Source organism: Corvus kubaryi, unplaced genomic scaffold (assembly GCF_017639235.1).
Source record: "Corvus kubaryi isolate FWS band 111438036 unplaced genomic scaffold, C.kubaryi_AGA036_p1.0 split3-37355, whole genome shotgun sequence".
Lineage (NCBI taxonomy): Eukaryota > Metazoa > Chordata > Aves > Passeriformes > Corvidae > Corvus > Corvus kubaryi.
Window position 1 is genome coordinate 76169 of NW_024582089.1, and position 17758 is coordinate 93926.

Sequence of the window (17758 nt, forward strand, 5' to 3'; positions counted from 1 at the left end):
GTGGCCTTTCGTTGGCAAAGAGCAGCTCGTCCTCCGCGTCCTCCCCCTCCATGATGGCGCAGCTGTCGGGAGACGTCGCCTCGCTCTCCCGGGCCGCCGCGTTCATCACCAGCTTGGAATATTTGTATTCCAACCTGGGAATGCAGGCGGTGCCATCACCCCCCCGTGACAGTGCTAGCCCCCGTGTCCCCAAAGCCCGCCGCCAATTGCTCACTTTTGAGTCTTTTTCCAGAAATAAGCGGCGAGCGCGGCCAGCAAGACAGCCATGCATGTCCCAGTGGAAATTCCCAGTTTTAGCCAAAAATCCACGCTCCGGCACGCCTGGATCACCTGTGGCGGCAGCGCGTCCCCGCCGTGGCACAGCCGGGGCTCCCGCCACACGTAGGTGGTTTTCTGGTGGGGGGAAAGGGGGGTCAGGGGCCGCGGGAGCCGCAGCCCAGCCCAGGGCACGGGGCGGTACCTGAACGCCGCCGATACAGGCGCCGACGATGGGGCGGTGGTGGAAGCTGGAGCAGCGGGGGCATCCCTCGGCCGTCACCCACAGGAAATGGAAGGTGCAGCCGTCGCAGGTGCCCTCAGGGCATTTGCTGGGGAGGGGCAAAAAGGAGGGGCTCAAAAAGGTGACACCCCAAAGTGGGGAATACAGCCAAGGTGACAACCCAGGGTGGGGACACCATGACAGCAGTATCCCCAAAGTGAAGCACCCCAAGGAAGTGCCTACCCATGACAGCAGGAGACCTTGGGGGTCCCATAACTTCCCCCGGGGTCTCCTTTGTTCCACTGCCAACCTGAGTACACGCAGGATGCCAATGACACAGCCAGGATGACGCCTCAGGGTGAGGGACTCTGACACTGTGTCAGTGGAGTCCCCAAAGCGAAGCACCTCAGGGACATGCCCACCCATGATGGGCATGAGATGTTTGGGTCACCCAAATCACTCCTTGGGGTCCCCAGTGTTCCCTCCCCACCTGGGGACAGCCAGGGTGCCAGTGCCAAGGCGCAGGGGGTCACAGCGCAGGCGGATGGTGGTGGCCCGGCCACCACTGCAGGGCTGTGTCATGTCGTTGGACCTGCCAGGGAACATGGTGGGTCAGGACAGTGGGGGCACTGTGTGGGTGTCACCTCCCTGTCACCTGCCTGCACCTGAAGAAGAAGATGATGTCAGGCAGGTCAGGGTGGCTGGGGGGGAAGAGCTCTGGGGGAGACACAATGCCGTCCAGCACGGAGCTGGTGGTGACACCTGCGGGGAGAGAGGGATGTCTCCAGTCCCACTGGGGTGTGTCCCAGTGTCCTAGTGCCACCAGAGTGACCCTGTCCTACAAGGGTGTCCCAGTCCCACCAGAGAGTCCCAGTCCTACTAGGGTGCCTCAAGTCACACCAAGGTCTTCCAGTCCCACTGAGGAGTCCCAGTCCCACCAGTGTGTCCCATTCCCTCTGCAGTGTATCCCAATCCCACTGAGGTATACCGGTGACAACGTCCCAATCCCAAACAAGGTGCCCCTGTAGCGTCCCAGTTCCACCAGGGTGTATTTCAGTCCCATTGGGGTGTCCCTGTGCCACCAGGGTATCCCAGTGCTGCTGAAATATCCTAGTGCCAGTGTCCCAGTCCCAGCAGAGCGTCCCAATCCCACCAGGGTACTCCACTCCCAGTGCCACTGGGGTGTCCCAGTCCCACCAGGGTGTGCTGCTCCCTGTCCCACCCATGTGTCTGAGTCCCACCAGGGCATCCCAGTGCTACTGGAGTAGGCTACTCCCTGTCCCACCCATGTATCCCAGTGCCACTGAGATGTCCTGGCCCCTGTCCTGCCAGGGTGTCGCACCTCAACCAGGTGTCCCACTCTCAGTGCCACCAGGGTGTCCCAGTCCCTGTCCCACACGTGTCCCAGTCCCAACGGAGTGTCCCAGTGGTAGTGTCCCAGTGCCACCAAGGTGTTCCATTGTCTGTCTCGCCCATGTGTCTCAGTGACCCTGAGTGGCCCCCTCACCCAGCAGGCGGTCGCCCAGGCTGACAGGCTGAGAAGACACAGCTGTGCGGGCACCGGTGATGTCAGGGGGCACCAGAATGCTCTGGCACACGTAAGAGGTGACCACACGGGCAGCGTCCCCCCGACCTGCCGTCACATTGTCAGCACACGAGGCCATCTTCCTGCCCTGTGGGGACACACATGACACACGTGTGTGGGGTGGCAATGTGTGTGCAAGGGACAGGTGTTTGTGTGTGCAGGTGTGGCTGCACAAGTGTCCACACGTGTCTGCACGAGTGTTCACGTGTGTCTGCACAACTGTGCAGGCGTGTGTGTGACTGTGCACATGTGACTGCACAAGAGCGTGTGTGTGTGCAGGTATGGCTGCATGTACACCCGTGTTTGCACACCTGTGTGTGTGTGTGTGTTTGCATACATGTCCTTGTGCTTGCATGCCTATGAGCACATATGCATGTGTGCCCATGTCTGCCCACCTGCATGCCCCTGTCCCATCCACGTGCACAGGTGTGTGCCCGTGTTCACCCATGCACACACCCATGTGTACATGTGTGTTCCCGAGTCCTCCTGCCCATGCGTGCCCAAGTGTGCCCACCTGTGCTTCTGTGCCCACCCTCCTGAGTGCCCACCCATGTGCCCATATTTGTACTCACGTGCCCGTGTGTGCACACGCACCCCCATGTGTGCTCACGTTCGCACTTGTGCACCCGTAACCACCCACCCATGTGCCCAGGTGTGTTCCCATACATGCATGCGTGTTCCTGTGCCCTCCCGTCTGTGTGTGCCCATGTGTGCACCTGCGTTCCTGTGCCTGTGTTTGTACCTGTGTGCCCGTGCCCAGGTGGGACCTGCCTTCCCAGGTGTGTTCCCATGTCTGCATGTATGTTTCCATGGCCTCCTGCCCACGTGTGCCCACTCTCCTGAGTGCCCACCCATGTGCCCAGGGTTACACTTGTGTGCCCATGCCCACATCCTGCATGTCCGGGCACGTTCCCATGTGTGCACACGTGTTTGCCCGCGTGGGTCTCACCTGGTGCCCGCAGGGGCTGAGGCGGAAGTGGTGGCTGTAGCGCAGCCCCTTGGGGGTGAAGCTGGGCCCGGTGCCCACCCCAGCACCCATGCCCAGAGCCGGGAACTCAAAGTGCAGCATCCGGCCTGGCAGCGCCAGTGTCAGGCTGCAGTTGTTGTAGCATAGCGACCGCAGCTGGGAACAGGGACAGGGACGGGGGCTCAGGGATGGCCACGGCACCCACTGGGGACACCCTTGTGGGGACTGTGGAGAGCTGGCACCACCCCTCAGAGACAGCAGGGCCATGGTGGCATCCGCCAGGGTCACTCACTGCCACCCACCAGTGTCAGATAGTGTCATCCATCTGGGGTGGCTGGGAGGGGCTGGTGTCATCTCACTGGGGACAGCTGGGGGGCTGGCATTACCCACTCAGTATTAGACACTGTCACCCACCCTGTCACCCACCCAGGATGGCCACAGGGCTGGTGTCACCTCCCTGGAGATGGCCAAGGGCAGGCATCACCCAGCCATGGTCAGACACTGTCATCCATACTGCCACCCATCTTGTCACCCATCCAGAATGGCTGTAAGGGCCTGGTGTCGCCTCCCTGGGGACACAGTGTCATGCACCCAGGATGACTGGGGGGGCTGGTGTCACCCACCCGTAATGGTATCACCCTCCTGGTGCTGGCCAGTGCTACCATCTGGGACATCCTGGGTGTGGGGAGGCTGGTGTCATTCCTCTGGGGCCCATTGGACCCCCTGCCACTCCCAGTCACCTGATTGCTGTGTGTGCCAGGGCCGCAGGGCTGGCAGGTGGGTGTCCCGTCGGAGGGGTGACCCCGCAGGTAGGTGCCAGGCGGGCAGGGCTGGCAGGTGCCTGAGCCGGGGTCCACAGCACTGCCAGGGGAACATGGGGTGCAGGACCCAGCGGGCTGGGGGGCACAGGGGCGGCAGAAGGAGGCCACCCCCCCCTGCACGTTGGTGACGTTGACACTGTACAGCTTGGCCACATCACTGGTGAACCGCCGGCCCTGGCACCGAGAGCACCATCACCATCAACCTCCCGACCCCCACTGGCCCCCCAAATTGGGGGCCCTCCAGCCCTCCCAAAGCAGGGCCCCCCGCCCCTCACCGCTTCATGGTAGGGGGTGCGCTGGAAGGCCCAGGTGAAGCTCATGGTCGCGTTCTTCTCCACCACGTAGGTGTAGGATTGTTTCCCTGTGGAGCCTGTCCACGTCTCCACCGGAGTGTTGGTGCGGGAGTTGACACCCTGCAGCGACAGGGGGATGGTGGCACCCAAATTCACTGTGTCCCCCCCAAACTGCTGTGTCCCCCCACTCACCACCATAAAGTAGAGTTCACAGCCAACGCTGCACAGCGTCTCAAAGACGAAGGTGATCCTGGCCACCTCCCTGCTCTCTGTGTCCTCCAGCACTGGGCTCGGAGGGCTGGGGATAGCATGGGGACACTGCTAGCTCTGCCCTATGGCTGTGTCCCCCCTGTTCCCTGGGGACACCCTGGTGGTGGTCCCCACCTCACCTGAAGCCAGGGACCACCAGCGTGAGGATCATGAAGTCGCTGTCAGACGCTCCAGCTGCCGTGTAAATGTAGTCCCCGGCTACCTCCCAGCCTGCAGGGATGGAGTGACGCTCAGAGGGGTCTCTGGCAGTCCCCTGGCAGGGGACAGGGAAGGGACAACCCTCTGCCACTACCTGCGATGCCCTTGTACTCGAAGTTGATGCCGCTGAGCACAGTGGTCTCCATGTTGGGGGGCAGCACGTTCCACCACTTGTACTCCAAGCCCAGCGCCGGCTCAGTGCCCGCTGGGCAGCTGAGGCAGGCTGGGGACAGGAGGCAACAGCCCTGCACAAGGGTGGCAGCCACCTCCCCCTCTGTCAGCTTGAGGTGCCCTGCTTGCCCCTTGAGGCCAGTGATGGGGACAAGAGGGGGCAGCCCGGCACTAGGGTGGTACCACATTCCCCTCCCTGCAGCTTGGGGTGTCCTGGTCACCACCCCTTGGGGACAATGATGGAGACAGGAGAGGACAGCTTTGTACTGAGGTGGCACCCAGCTTCCCTTGGCAGCTCCAGGGACCCCAGGTACCTCTTGGGGCCAATAACTGGGATGTTCTCACTGGATACATAGGGACAGCGCTTGCACTAGGGTGGTACCACCTTCCTCTCTGTCAGCTTGGGGTGCCATGGTCACCCCTTAGGAGCAATGATGGGGACAGGATGAGACAACCCTGCACTGAGGTGGCACTCACCTCCCCCTGGCAGCCCTGGGGACCCCAGTTAGTCCTTGGGGACAATGATGGAGGTGTCCTTATTGGAGCAATGGGGACGAGAGGGGACAACCCTGCACCAGAGTGGCACCCACCTTCCCCTGGCAGCTCGGGGTGCCCCAGTCACACTTTGGGGACAATGACAGGGCCGCCTTACCGGAGCCGTTGGAGTAGGAGCCATAGGGACAGGGCTGGCAGGTGCTGCCATTGCCTTTGGCAAAGCCAGGGTTGCAGGGTGGGCACCGGGTCTTGACTCCCGAGGGTGGCAGCCGGGCCGCCTGCGGCAGCTCCTCACTGCAGATCTTCGGCTCTGCCCACTTGTACATCAGCTGGGTCTGCCGCGGGAGCGGGTGAGCCGGGGGGGACACCGGAGGACAGGGGGACCACCCCGGGGTGCCCCCGCATTACCTCCCCGCCGGCGTCACAGGCCGTGTGGGTGTAGAAGAAATCCTTGTCCGTGCAGGGGGGGCGGGGCTTGCAGGACCCCGAGCCGGGCTCTGCCGAGGGGGCACACGGCGGGTGAGCCAGCACGGCCCGGGGACCCCAGCGCTGCTCCCACCACGCGGGGCATCCTCGTCTTCCCTCCCAGCCAAGGGGTAGTGGGTGCTCCCTACTCCCCGCATCACCCCTACCTGCTCCAAGAACACCCAGACAGGGAAGAGTGGAGGGACATAGGGACCCCTAAGGGTGTCAGCCCTGGGTGGGAGGACCCCCAGTGGAGGCATAAGGCTCGCAAGGGTATTCTAACACTGTCCCCACCTTGCGGAGTGTCCTTGTCCTCCCTGTCCCTACCATCACCTCTCCCTCCCGCAGGGCAACCCCTGCAGTGCAAAGTGGGGGAACAAGAGGAAGCCCAAGGCTCGTGGGTAGGGACGTCCTGATCTTCTCTCACTGGAGTAGGCATCAGGCTCACAAGGGGACCCCAGTGCTGCCACATGGGGTGTCCATGTCCCCACTCCCAACCAAGGGATAGCAGGTCATCCCTGTCTCCCGCACCACCTTCCCCAGGGGCACCCCCGCACTGGGGGAACAGGAGGACCCCTAAGGGTAGCAGCTCTGGGTGAGGGACACTTGGGTGTCTTCTCTCACCGGTGGAGGTGTCAGATTCGTGAACGGACTCCAACACTGTCCCCACTTTGTGGGGTATCCATGTCCCTGACTCACTATGGGAAAACAGGTCCTCCCTGCTCCCCACATCACCTCTCCCTCCCCCAGGGCCACCTCTGCAGCACAGAGTGCGGGAACAAAGGGACCCCTAAGGGTGTCCCCTCTCACCAGCATAGGTGTCAGGTTTGTGAGGGGCCCCAACACTGTCCCCACCAGAGGATGTCAGGTCACCCCTACTCCCCACATCATCCCTCCCTTTCTCAGGGGCACATACTAGAGGGACAGCTCTGGGACGGGGTACCCCCGGGTGTCCCTTCTCACCGGCGTAGGTATCGGGGTCACAGGGCTGGCAGGCGGTGGCCCCTTTGCCAGAGAAGGTGTCGGCGGGACAGGGCTGGCAGGCGGTTGAGCCGGCGGTGGGGGCGAAGGTGCCGGGTTTGCAGGGGAAGCACTCGGAGGTGAAGGCCACCCCTGGGAGCAGGAGGGGGTTCAGGTAGCGTAGAGGGGGGTGCGCGACCCCTGAGACTCCCCTTCCTGCCCCCACCCACCTGTAATGCCGATGTTCCTCACCAGCACCGGTTTAGGCACCTTGGACCAGACGGAGAAGGCGGTGGTCCGCCAGTACAGCACGTTGTTCCCGCGACTCAGCTCCACCTGGGAGAGGGATCCCACGGGGCTGGGTAATCCCACTGCCAGGGATGGGTTTGGCACCATGGGTGGGGGTCCCGCTGCCGAGGAGGGGGCTGGAACCAGTGAAGGGGGGTGTGTGGCACCCCCGTCTGCCACCACCCACCGCCCCCTCTGCAGCCTCGTGGAGCATCTACTTCCCAGGGGCGGGGCAAGAGACGCCGGGGGAACACCGAGGGACCTCCCCCCGTGTCACCTCCCCCCCTGTGTCACCTCTCCCCCCCCCCGTCACCTCCCTCCGGACACTCACGCTGTGGAATTCCCAGCCTTTCTCTGTCGTCCGCATCCAGCGGGACTCCTCCACCGTGGGCTGGCACTGGTCATTCTGCACCTGCAGGGAGAGTGCCAGGGACCCCATGTTCACAGGAACCCCGCATGTCCCCAGGGACACCCCTCATGCTCCCAGGGACCCCCCCTCATGTCTCCATGAACCACTGCCATGTCCCCAGGGGCTCCCCTCATGTCACCAGGGTCCACTCTCATGTTCCCAGGGACCCCTCCATGTCTGCAAGGACCCCCAGCATATCCCCAGGGACCCCTCCGATATCCCCAGGGTCCCTTTCCCCATGTTCCCAGAGACCCCTGTCACGTCACCAGAGATCCCCTCAGGGACTCCTCCCACGTCTCCAGGGTCCCCTGCCATGTCCCCAGGGAGGCACATCATGCTCTGAGGGACTCCTCCCATGTCCCTAGGGATAAACATCCTGTCCCCAGGGACCCCTAAGGAGTGCCCAGGGGCCCACTCAGGTCACAAGGGACTTTTCCCATGTCCCTAGAGACCCCTTCATGCCATCAAGGACCCCCTCCCATATCCCCATGGACCCCTCCATGTCCCAAGAGACCCCTTTCATGTCCCCAAGGACCCACACCCTCTACCCCTGCCCCCTGTCACCCACGAAGAACTCGAAGACGATGCTGCTGTCAGGGTAGATGTACTCGAAGGTGACAGTCCCCGACTGCTTGAGGCTCACAGCATACATGAGGGTGGCCGTGCATTCATCCGTGTTGGAGGCCACGTAGTCCCCCAGTGGCACCCATGTTGACCTGGGGCGAGTGACATGGCCCCGGGGACTCTGTCACCACTCTCAACCCCATGGGAGGCAGGACAGGGATTGTAGGGACAGCTGGGAGGGTCCCCAGGAAGCAGAAGGGAAATGGGGGGCACAGGGGCTTGGGGACAGCTTGGGGACATGGCAAGGTGTGGTGGCTAGACACGTATCCCTGGGGAGAATCCCCTGCCCTGCTGAGAGCTATGGGGACTGCAAGGAGAGTAGAGTGGGGTCGTCCCGTTCTGGGAATGTGGCTGGATGAGGAACATGCTGCTGGGAGTAGGGAATGGCTGAGAGGGGCATCGATGGGGCAGTGCAGTGGTGCCAGTAAAACCAAGGGTTTGGGTGGTTGTTGGTACAACTGGGAGGGTTTCAAGGTTGTTGGTACCATGAGGAGGGTTCAGGGGCTTCCAGTACAAATGGGATAGTTTGGTGGTCGTTGGTATAACCAGGGGGGTTTGGTGGCTGTTGGTACAACTGGGAGGGCTCACTGGTGTGGTACAACTGGGAGGGTTTGGTGGCTATCGGGACATCTGGGAGGGTTTCATCAGAGGATTGCTGGTACAACTGGGAGGGCTCAACAGCTGCTGGTACAACTGGGAGGGTTCAGAGGCTGTGGTAAAACCAGGAAGGTTTAGAGGCTGCTGGTACAACCAGCTGGTAGGAGGTTTAATGGCTGTGGAACAACTGGGAGGGTCTGGTGACTGCCAGCACAACTGAAAGAGCTCAGAGGTTGCCAGTGAGGATCAAAGGGCTGTGGTGGTAAATAAAGGCACTGGCTGGTGGCACAGGGGTGTGGAGACCCCCATGGGTGCTGTGGGGACCTCCACAGGTGCTCTGTCTCTGAGGAGTGTTGATATGGGGGTCCCATGGGGTTGGGATCCTGCCACTGCTGTGGGGGTGACGCTGCTGGGTGTTCCCTTGCTGTGATCAGGGTGCCCTGCTAGTGTCACCTCCCAGGCAGGATGACAGAAGGGGATGGGGTGTTGGGGCAACAGGGTGCTATGGATGCACAGGGGCGTCACAGCACCCATCCTGCTTGCTGTGCCCTGCACCCAGTCCTAACATGCTGAGTGCCCACGTGCTGGTGTCACAGCCAGTGACACAATGACTCACGCTGTGCAGTTCCCTGCCGCATCGCCAAAGCCGTCATCCACCTCCAGGTTGGTGGCCACGTTGGCGAAGCCATGGGGCACCTCGTCCCACTCATCGAAGCGGACGCCAGTGCCCAGTGAGTAGGTGCCCGCAGCGCAGGGCCGGCACATCTGTGCCTGCATCTCCAGGAACTCACCCGCCTTGCAGGAGAATGCTGCCAATGGAGACAGGGGGGCATGGGGCCTGGAGGGTCACCCCCCGGCCCCCCTGCTGCTGCTACAGCCTCATCACCCTCAGCTCCACATTTCCAAGAGCTCCCAGCTGGTGAAGGTGTTGGGATCCTCCATTCTGACCACTCCACAAAGGCAACCCCCCCCCCATCCATGAGTTTTGGCACCTGATGCCCAGCTCTGCCCAATCCAGGCAGGATGTAACCCTCTGCCATGGAACTGGGGCATCCCCAAGGTTTGGGGGGGTGTGTTTGGGATTCTCATCCTGCTCACCCCATCCTGCTGAGTGAGTTTGTGTGAGGGGAATTCTCATCTCACTCAACCTATCCCAGTGGAGATTTCCATCCCAGTGTATGTGGTGGGATTCCCATGGCTCTCATTCCATTTGGTGACTGTGTGTGGGATTCCCATGGCTCTCATTCCATTTGGTGACTGTGTGTATGATTCCCATCCCATCCTTGTGCAAGTGTGTGTGTGATTTCCATCCCTCTTATCCCATCCTAGTACTTGTATGTGTGGGATTCCCATCCCATCCTATCCCGTTATGAGAGCGGGATTTCCATCTCTCTCATCCCATTCTGGTGAATGAGTTTGTGTGAGGGGGATTCTCATCTCACTCGTCCTGTCCTGGTGTGCGTGTGGGGTGAGGGGATTTCCACCCCAGTGTCTGTGTGATTCCCATCCCTCTCATCCCATTCCATGACTGTATGTGTGATTCCCATCCCATCCTATCCATGTGTGCATGTGATTCCCATCTGGCTCATCCCATCCCAATGCCTGCGTGTGATTTCCATCCCTCTCATCCCATCCCAGGGACTCCGTGTGTGTGTGATTCCTACCCCATGCCATCTCAGTGTTTGTAGTTCCTCTGCCATCCATCCCAGGGGGATTCCCATCCCACTGATCCCATTCCATCCCTCCTGTTGCTGCCTGCACTGGAGCTGACAATGGCTGTGCTTGTCTCCCCTCTCTCTCCCTCCCCTTGCCCTCATTTCCCACCCCTGTCATTCCCACCCCCCAAACCTGACCCCGTCCCATTCCTGGTGGAAATCTCACAGCACGCAGTGCCCCTGACGGGGTTGGGCAGGCCGGTGCAGAGTCCAGGCGTGTGTGGCACAGCCACCCTCCAGCGCGAGCCTGAGCTGTCACATGCTGTGTACTCGTAGTGGTACTCGGACTGCAGGAGACAGAGAGGGAATGTGGTGGGGAGCTGCACCCCGAGACCCCCGGGCTGCCCCCACACCCTGTGCCCCCCCGAGAGGGGCTGGGCCTGGCACCTGGGCCCAGCTGCGCCTTGAAGGGATGGTTTTGAGTTAAGGTGTGGCAACATCCCGCAGTGCCCAGGGCCTGGTAAAAGGGGCTTGGGAGGGTGCTCCGAGTGGGGGAGTATTGTGGCGAGGGGTCAGTATGGGGGCATGCTGGGAAATGTGGGTGCTGTGGGTGGGGGGGACGATTTGGGTGGGGGGATGCTGTGGCAGGGGGCGCTCAGGGTGGGGTCGCCCAGGGGGGGGGACCCTGGGCCATAGGGATGCTGGAGGTGGGGGGCTGCCTGGCTGGGGGGGCCTGGGGGACTGCTGCAGGCAGCACTTCAGGTAACGACCCCCCCACCCCAGGACGTGTTCCCTCAGAGAGCGCTGTGGGGTCACCCAGGATCTCCCCAACAGCCCACAGCACAAGATAGCCTCAGAGCAGCGACAGCCCCGCACCCCCTCCCGGGGTGAACCCCCGGGGCCCCCCATGTTCCTGGCAGCACATGGCACTGTCACACCCCTCGGTGTGCCTTGGCATGGCTGTGACACCCTTCGCCTGTCAAACAGCTGCGGTGCAACCCAGATACGGTGTGGGAGCACCCCAGGCATGGGGGGCCAGCACAGGGGGGTGTAGGGGGAACTGGGAAGTGCTGGGGACAGCAGGGGCACCGTGACCCCCTCCATCCTGCCAGCTGCACCAGGCTGGGGCTGGCTGAAGGCTGGCGAGGTGATGCCAGGGACAGACAGCGTGGGCAGGGTGAAGGCCACATCTGGCGGTGGTGCTGGGGTTTGGGGTACAGTGGGAGCTCTCCACCTCTCACAGCAGCTCTGGGGTGTCAGAGCCGGTGCTGTGGCTTCATGCTCCCAGCGGCTGCTGGAGCGTGGCAGGTTGATGAGAAAACAACTGCTTTGATGTTCCCATCAGCTGGAAACGCAGCAATGGGGGGGAAAGAGGGGGTGGGGGGGTGTGGAGGGGAAAGAGGGATTGGAGAGGGAAAAGGGGGGTGGAGAAGGAAAAGGGGAGACAGGGTGTGCCTGCAGCACTCCCTGTCCATGTACAGGCAGCACGGAGCCCCCCCGGCCCTGGGATGGGGACACAGAGGAAGGTCCCCACCACCCTGGGGGTACCTAAAGGGTGACCTCAACTTTCAGCAGCCCCGAACTACCACACTGCTCTCAGTCCCTAGGGGTTCCCTTGGGGAGAGGGTATTTTTTCTCTCTTCCCAAACTTTTCCAGGTTTTTATTTAATCTAGGTAAATTGACCTAATTCAGCCCCAGGGTGGCTCTGAAGGCAGAGGGCACCCCAAACTGCCACTGTCACTCTGCTCTGGCCAGGGGAGGGAAAAGGGCTGTCCCTAGTGAAGGACAGGGGACACCCCCTCTGGGGGACTGATCCCTCCTGGGGCAGGTGCCAGCCCCAGTCTATTGTTTCCAGCTCCGGATCATGGAACAAGATAAAAAAATAATTGGATCACGGCAAAAAAAAATTCCTGGCCCAGATTAAAAGCAGCCGCAGCTCTGAGGAGGGGGGAGGAAAATGGGGGGGTGGGGGGGACGACCCAGGGAGGGCATTTGGGGGTTCACCCACTGTCCCCAAGGCAAACAGATCCTGGTGAGTGACATATCCCCCCTAGTTTTTCTTCACAGGATACTTTGGCCACCGTGTGCTGGGCTGGGAATGGCACGTGGGATTGTCCCTCCGCTCCTTGTCGCCCGCCCCAGCAGCACTCAGGGAGGGTTTGGGGAGACCCCAATGGGTCTGAGGTAGAGGGACTTGGGGACAATGATGGGACGACGCCAGTTGGGGTCCCCAAGGAGACGCTCGGGGACTGGCCGAGCCCCTGGGAGCGAAGACCCCTCCCCGGGCCCCCAGCGGGTCGGCCAGTCCCTCTCCGCTACAGGAGACACCCCACCCCCGGTGCCACCGGGATCCCCGACACCTACCTGTCCCCTCCTTGTCCCACCCATCCCATAGGGACCGGCCTCCCCGTGCTCCGGGACGCCGTTTCATCCCCGGGGTGTGTGTGGGGAATTTGGGGGTGATGGTGTGTTACCGGTTGCCCTCCCCCCCGCCATTCCTGGTGCCTGTACCTCCTTGCAGACGTGTAGCTGCTCCCCGGTGCGTGCCGGTGACACGGTGACAGCCAGACACAGCACCAGCGGCATCCACCGGGCTCCGATACCGGCCATGGCGGCGGCAACGACTGCGGCAACGGCGGCGGCAACGGCCGGTGCGAGCACCGGAGCCGCGGCCCCGCCCCCGCCAACGGCCCGGCCCCCGCGCACCTGCCGCCACCTGCCCCCGCCCCCGGGAACGGCACCGGGAACGGAACCCCCGGGAACGGAACCCCCGGGAACGGCACGGGGCATCGCCCCAGGGAACGGGAACGGGCAGTGGATCGCGAATAGAACCCCTTGGAATGGCAGCCGGCATCGCCTCCGGGAACGCTTGCCATGAGAACGGCACTGGGAATCGGCACCGGGAATGTTATTCACGGGAATGGCACCGCGGATCGGTATCGGAAATAGACACACGGGAACGGCACCGGCAGGGTTATACTCGGGGATGGAACCGGGAACATGATCCCGGGAATGGTATCCCGGGAATGGCGCCGGGCATCGGCACTGGGAGCGCTATCCATGAGGACGGCACCGGGAACCCCATCATCCTTGGGAGTGTATCCCCGGAAACAGGACTGGGAATGTAATCCCGGAACGTGCTCCCGGGGACGGCATCGGGAATTTATCCCTGGGAACAGAATTGGGAATGTTATTCCAGGAACAGCACTGGGACCGTCTCGGGGCATCTCGCCCCCGGGAACAGCCCCGCTTCCCACTCCCCCGGCTCTGGGGAAGGACCGGGACATGGCAGGGGGGGGGTCGCACCCCGGAGCTGCCTCCACCCCTGGGGGACTGTGTCCCACCCGTGTGCCCCGCAGGGCACGTCCTCCCAGAGCTGGGCCAGCCCCAGTGCACTGGGTACAGGACAGGGACACACGCAGCTGCGTGGGCTGGACATGGGGGACACGAGGGACATAGTGGGTACAGGGGATATAGGAACACGAGGGACACAAGAACATCGGGGGCACAGGGACACTGGGTACAGAGCTGATACAGGGACACAGGACAAGGGGAATACAGGAGACATGGGAACATGGGGGACACAGGGGATAAAGGGGATATTGGAACATGAGGGACGTGGGGGACACAGAGGAACACAAGTGATATGGGGCTACAGAGGGACACTGGGTACACAGCTGATATGGGAACACAGGAAGATGGGGACATATGGGGACATGAAGGATACAGGCAATATGGGAACATGAGGGACATAGCTGATAGAGATGGGGAAGGCGGGCACATGGGGGTCACAGTCACAAGGGGACATAGGGGAATACAGGAGGACATGGGGAACAGAGTTGCTAAGGTGACACAGAGGTCCCAACTCTGGTGGCACACCCTGTGGGTTAGGGGACACAAGTGACACCTGTCCATCTGTGCTGGCACAGGGATGCCAGCAGGTACCATGGGCATGGGGGACACAGCCACAGGGAGGGGTCATGCCTGTCCCCATGGCAGCATGGGCACAACCCCAGGTGTACTGGGCCACAGCTGGAGACAGTGGCATGGGGTGGCCGTGCCCCACAGCATCTGCAGTGTCACCTTAGCAGATGAAGCCTGCCAGGCACCATTAAGCTGGTGAGCCCCCTCTCTGAGTGTCCTCACAGCAGGGCCACCATCAGCAGCCACCACAGCTGCTTCTCCCAGTAGTGCCAGAATTACTGTTGTCCCCTCATCACCACCATGGCCTTGCCACCACCCCAGCTGTCCCCTTTTCACCTCTGTGGGTATCCTCTTGTCACCACTGTGTCACCCCTTGGTCACCACCCCACTGTCCCCTTGTCACCACCATGGATATCCTCTTGCTACTACCACAGTTGTCCTCCTGTTATCACCACGGCTGTCCTCTTATTACCAGCATGGTCCTCGTCTCCACCGTGGCTGTCCCCTGGTTACCATCACAGCTTTGTCAGCACCATGGCTGTCCTTCTTGTTACCACGGCCATCCCCCAGTCATCACCGTGGTTGTCCCCTTGTGGCCATCGTCTTGTCACCACCACGGCTGTGCCCATCACCACACACCCAATAAAACAGAGAGGCCACGCTTGTGGTGTCACACACAACATGTTGCACGGGACTCACAGGTCTCGTCAGAGTCCCCAGTGCCCTGCGGGGCTAGCAGGGCCCGTGCCCAACTCACACACTTGGCAAGGTGCCAGCAGAACCCCGTGCAGAGCCTTTGTGCCGCACACAACTGCAAAGCCCGGCGAACGACTCCCAGCGTGGCACGGAGCGTGCAAGGCCCGCCGGGCTGCAGCAGCCCCTGCAAAGCCCGCACGGAGCCTGGTACCGGGCGCACTTGCCGCCTCCCCACACGGCCCGGGCCGGGACTGTGGCGGCCCCGGGGCTGCGGACGAGGGCGCGGGTCAGAATCGCAGGGCGCTCAGCGGCCGCGGCCTCGCCTATCTGATCGACTCATCCCGCCCGGCCCTGCCGCACAGCGCCCGGGGGCTTCGCGGCGTCTTCTTCTCACCTCGGCCCGGCGGGGCCCGGCCGATCGAATAAGATCAACGTGTAGGGGGAGGGGAGGGGAGGGGGCGCCTCAGCCACGCACACCCTACACACACACACATAAACACACACACACACACACACACACACACACACACACACACGCACAAGCACGCACACAGACACGCACTCGACACACGCGCGCCCGCACACCCGCCACCGCCGCCACTTCCGGTCCTGCCCTTTGTACAGCGCGGCCGCGGAGCACGACGGGAAGGCGAGGCGGCGCCGTGGCGCCCCTGCCGGCCGGAGGAGCGCCCTGCACCCTCCCCGCGCCCCACGGGCACCGCCGGGAACCCGCACCGGGAACGGCACCGCCGGGAACCCCCACCGGGCACCCCCACCGGGGACGGCACCGCCGGGAACCCCCACAGGGCACCCGCACCGGGGACGGCACCGCCGGGCCAGGAGGCTCCACTCAGTAATTTCGCACCCCACAGCCCCGCCAGGGCACCCACAGGGGAGTCCACGCTTTATTTGCACAAATCCTCCCCACCCCAGGACCCCCATAACCATGGGAGCCCTCCAACCCACAGGAGCCAGCCTCCAAGGACCTCCTCACACACACACACACAATGGGACCCACACCACAGCACCCTCGGACAGGGCAGCAGCCTCACAGAATCCCCCTTTCCCAAAGGAACCCCCACCCTGCAGGAAACATCCCCACAGCACCTCCCTGGCACAGCACCAGCCCCACAGGACCCCTCCAAAACCCCCCAGGAGGCCTGCCCCGCCCCACAGCACCCCCAAGCCAGTGCTGCCACAGAGGAACCCCCACTTTATTTGCATGTGGCGGTCCAGTATTTACAACCCGGGGGGGGTCACAGCCCCCCACTGCAGAGGGAGACCCCCCTAAGGGCCCTCATGCTGCAGGGGCGTGGGAAGATCCCACTGATGCGGGGGGCCCTGTGTGGGCCCCACAGTCTGCCATGGTCCCACCACCAGGACCCTGCTCGGCATCAAGAGAAGGGGCTCATGGGGCAGAGCTGGGTCCCCCAGCCACAGGGGTCCCTTCACCCACTTCTCCACAGGATTAACAGGAAATCCTTTTCCAACAGTCTAAAGGTGCCCTGGTGGCCCCCACAGTTGCCCACGGTGGGTTCGAGGAGGGTGATGGGCCATGATGGTCCCCAGGCTGCCACACGCAGGATACAGGCTGCTGCCAGGGGCAGGACCTGGGGTGGTTCAGGGTCAGTACTGGGGTCTCCAGGGTCGGTATCAGGGTCTCCAGGGTCAGCAGTGGGGTCTCTGGTTGGTACTGGGACACTGGGGTCAGTACCGGGGTCTCTGGTCCATACTGGGGTCTCTGGAATCAGTCGTAGGATCTCTTGTCAGTCCCAGGGTCTCTCTCAGGTCACCAGCAGGCCTCCAAGTGGTCACTTCCCCACAAGGACGTAGAAGGCCATGAGAAGACAGGACACAGACACAGCCACGTGCAGGCGGGTCCCAATCACAGCAGCTGCAGGTAGGACGGAGTGGGATGAGACCCTGTGTCCCCATCCCAGATCCATCCTGAATCCCCGTGAGCCCATCCCAGACTCCATGTTCCCATCCCAGATTCCCTGTGAGCCCATCCCAGACCCACTGTTCCTATTCCCAATCCCTGTGTCCCCATCCCAGACCCCTGTGTCCCCATCCCAGAAGCCAGTGCTCCCATCCTGGACCCAATGCCCCCGTCCCAGACCCGAACTCAGTGATCGCAGCATCCCCATCCTGTACCCCAGTGTTCCCAGTACCCCATCCCAGACCCCAGGATCCCATCCCAACTCCCAGTATTCCCAATGTCTTCATCCCAGATCCCAGTGTTCCCAGTGCCCCCACCCTGTGCCCCAGCGTTCTCAGCGCTCACAGTGTTCCAAGTGCCCCCATCCCAGTCTTCCCAGCACCCCTGCGCCAAACCCCAGTGTCCCCAGTGTCCCTCACCCTTGTGGCAGACTCCCCAGACCCCCCTGCGCTCGGACAGGAGCCAGGTGCGCAGTCGGGGCACCTTCCGCAGGTACGCACAAGTGCAAACCAGTAGCAGCCCGAACACCAGGAGCCCGTCCAGGGAGTAAACTGCGGGGAGGGAGGTCAGGGGGGGTCAGGGGGCACTGCGGGTCCCTGCTCAGCCCCCTCCAAGGGGACCCCCACACTCCATGGGAACAACCTCCCAGCTCTGCCCCTATGGGGGGATGCAGACTTCCCAGGATGCCCCCGGAAAGGGACACAGACTTCCCAGTGTCCCTCCCGAAGACACTCAGGCCGCCCCGTACCCCGCCCCCAAAGGGACACGGTCTCCAATCGCCTCCCAAAAGCTCCTCCCAGTCCTCCCCCACCTCAGCCCCATCCAGCCTCCCCCTCCCCCCCCCCGGCACCTCAGCGCTCTCCCCACAGCGCCCCGTCAGCCCCCCCGCTTTCGGAACCCCCAAAGCCCCGTTCCCCCCCCC

General features: G+C 62.7%; 2 protein-coding genes, 1 long non-coding RNA gene and 1 other non-coding gene across 4 annotated transcripts in view; all 4 read right to left on the reverse strand.

Annotated features, from left to right (window-relative positions):
* Window positions 1–4: 4 nt before the first annotated feature.
* On the reverse strand, window positions 5–12946 carry ELAPOR1 (endosome-lysosome associated apoptosis and autophagy regulator 1; the record flags this gene model as incomplete). Its single annotated transcript, XM_042015900.1, has 21 exons — window positions 12789–12946; window positions 10503–10623; window positions 9238–9430; window positions 7969–8116; window positions 7323–7403; window positions 6934–7039; window positions 6707–6856; window positions 5687–5775; window positions 5436–5613; window positions 4707–4835; window positions 4534–4624; window positions 4337–4442; window positions 4127–4264; window positions 3771–4025; window positions 3013–3186; window positions 1986–2151; window positions 1144–1240; window positions 969–1070; window positions 461–587; window positions 215–393; window positions 5–134 (listed from the first exon to the last, which is right to left on the reverse strand). Coding segments are annotated over exons 1-21 (2859 nt in total), but the record flags the coding sequence as incomplete, so codon positions are not given.
* Window positions 12947–15178: 2232 nt separating this feature from the next.
* On the reverse strand, window positions 15179–15535 carry LOC121658764. The gene is made up of 2 exons (XR_006014034.1): window positions 15408–15535; window positions 15179–15375 (listed from the first exon to the last, which is right to left on the reverse strand). It is a non-coding gene; the product is annotated as an uncharacterized LOC121658764 (long non-coding RNA).
* On the reverse strand, window positions 15180–15482 carry LOC121658776. The gene has a single exon (XR_006014036.1).
* A 555-nt stretch (window positions 15536–16090) lies between the features above and the next one.
* TMEM167B (transmembrane protein 167B) overlaps window positions 16091–17758 on the reverse strand; it is a 2116-nt gene continuing 448 nt past the window's right edge. Inside the window, exons 2-3 of the mRNA XM_042015990.1 lie at window positions 17256–17387; window positions 16091–16791 (exon numbers count right to left, since the gene is read on the reverse strand). Of these exons, the coding sequence (XP_041871924.1) occupies window positions 16709–16791; window positions 17256–17387 (215 nt within the window). The 3' untranslated portion in view covers window positions 16091–16708. The remainder of the gene's footprint in view (window positions 16792–17255; window positions 17388–17758) is intronic.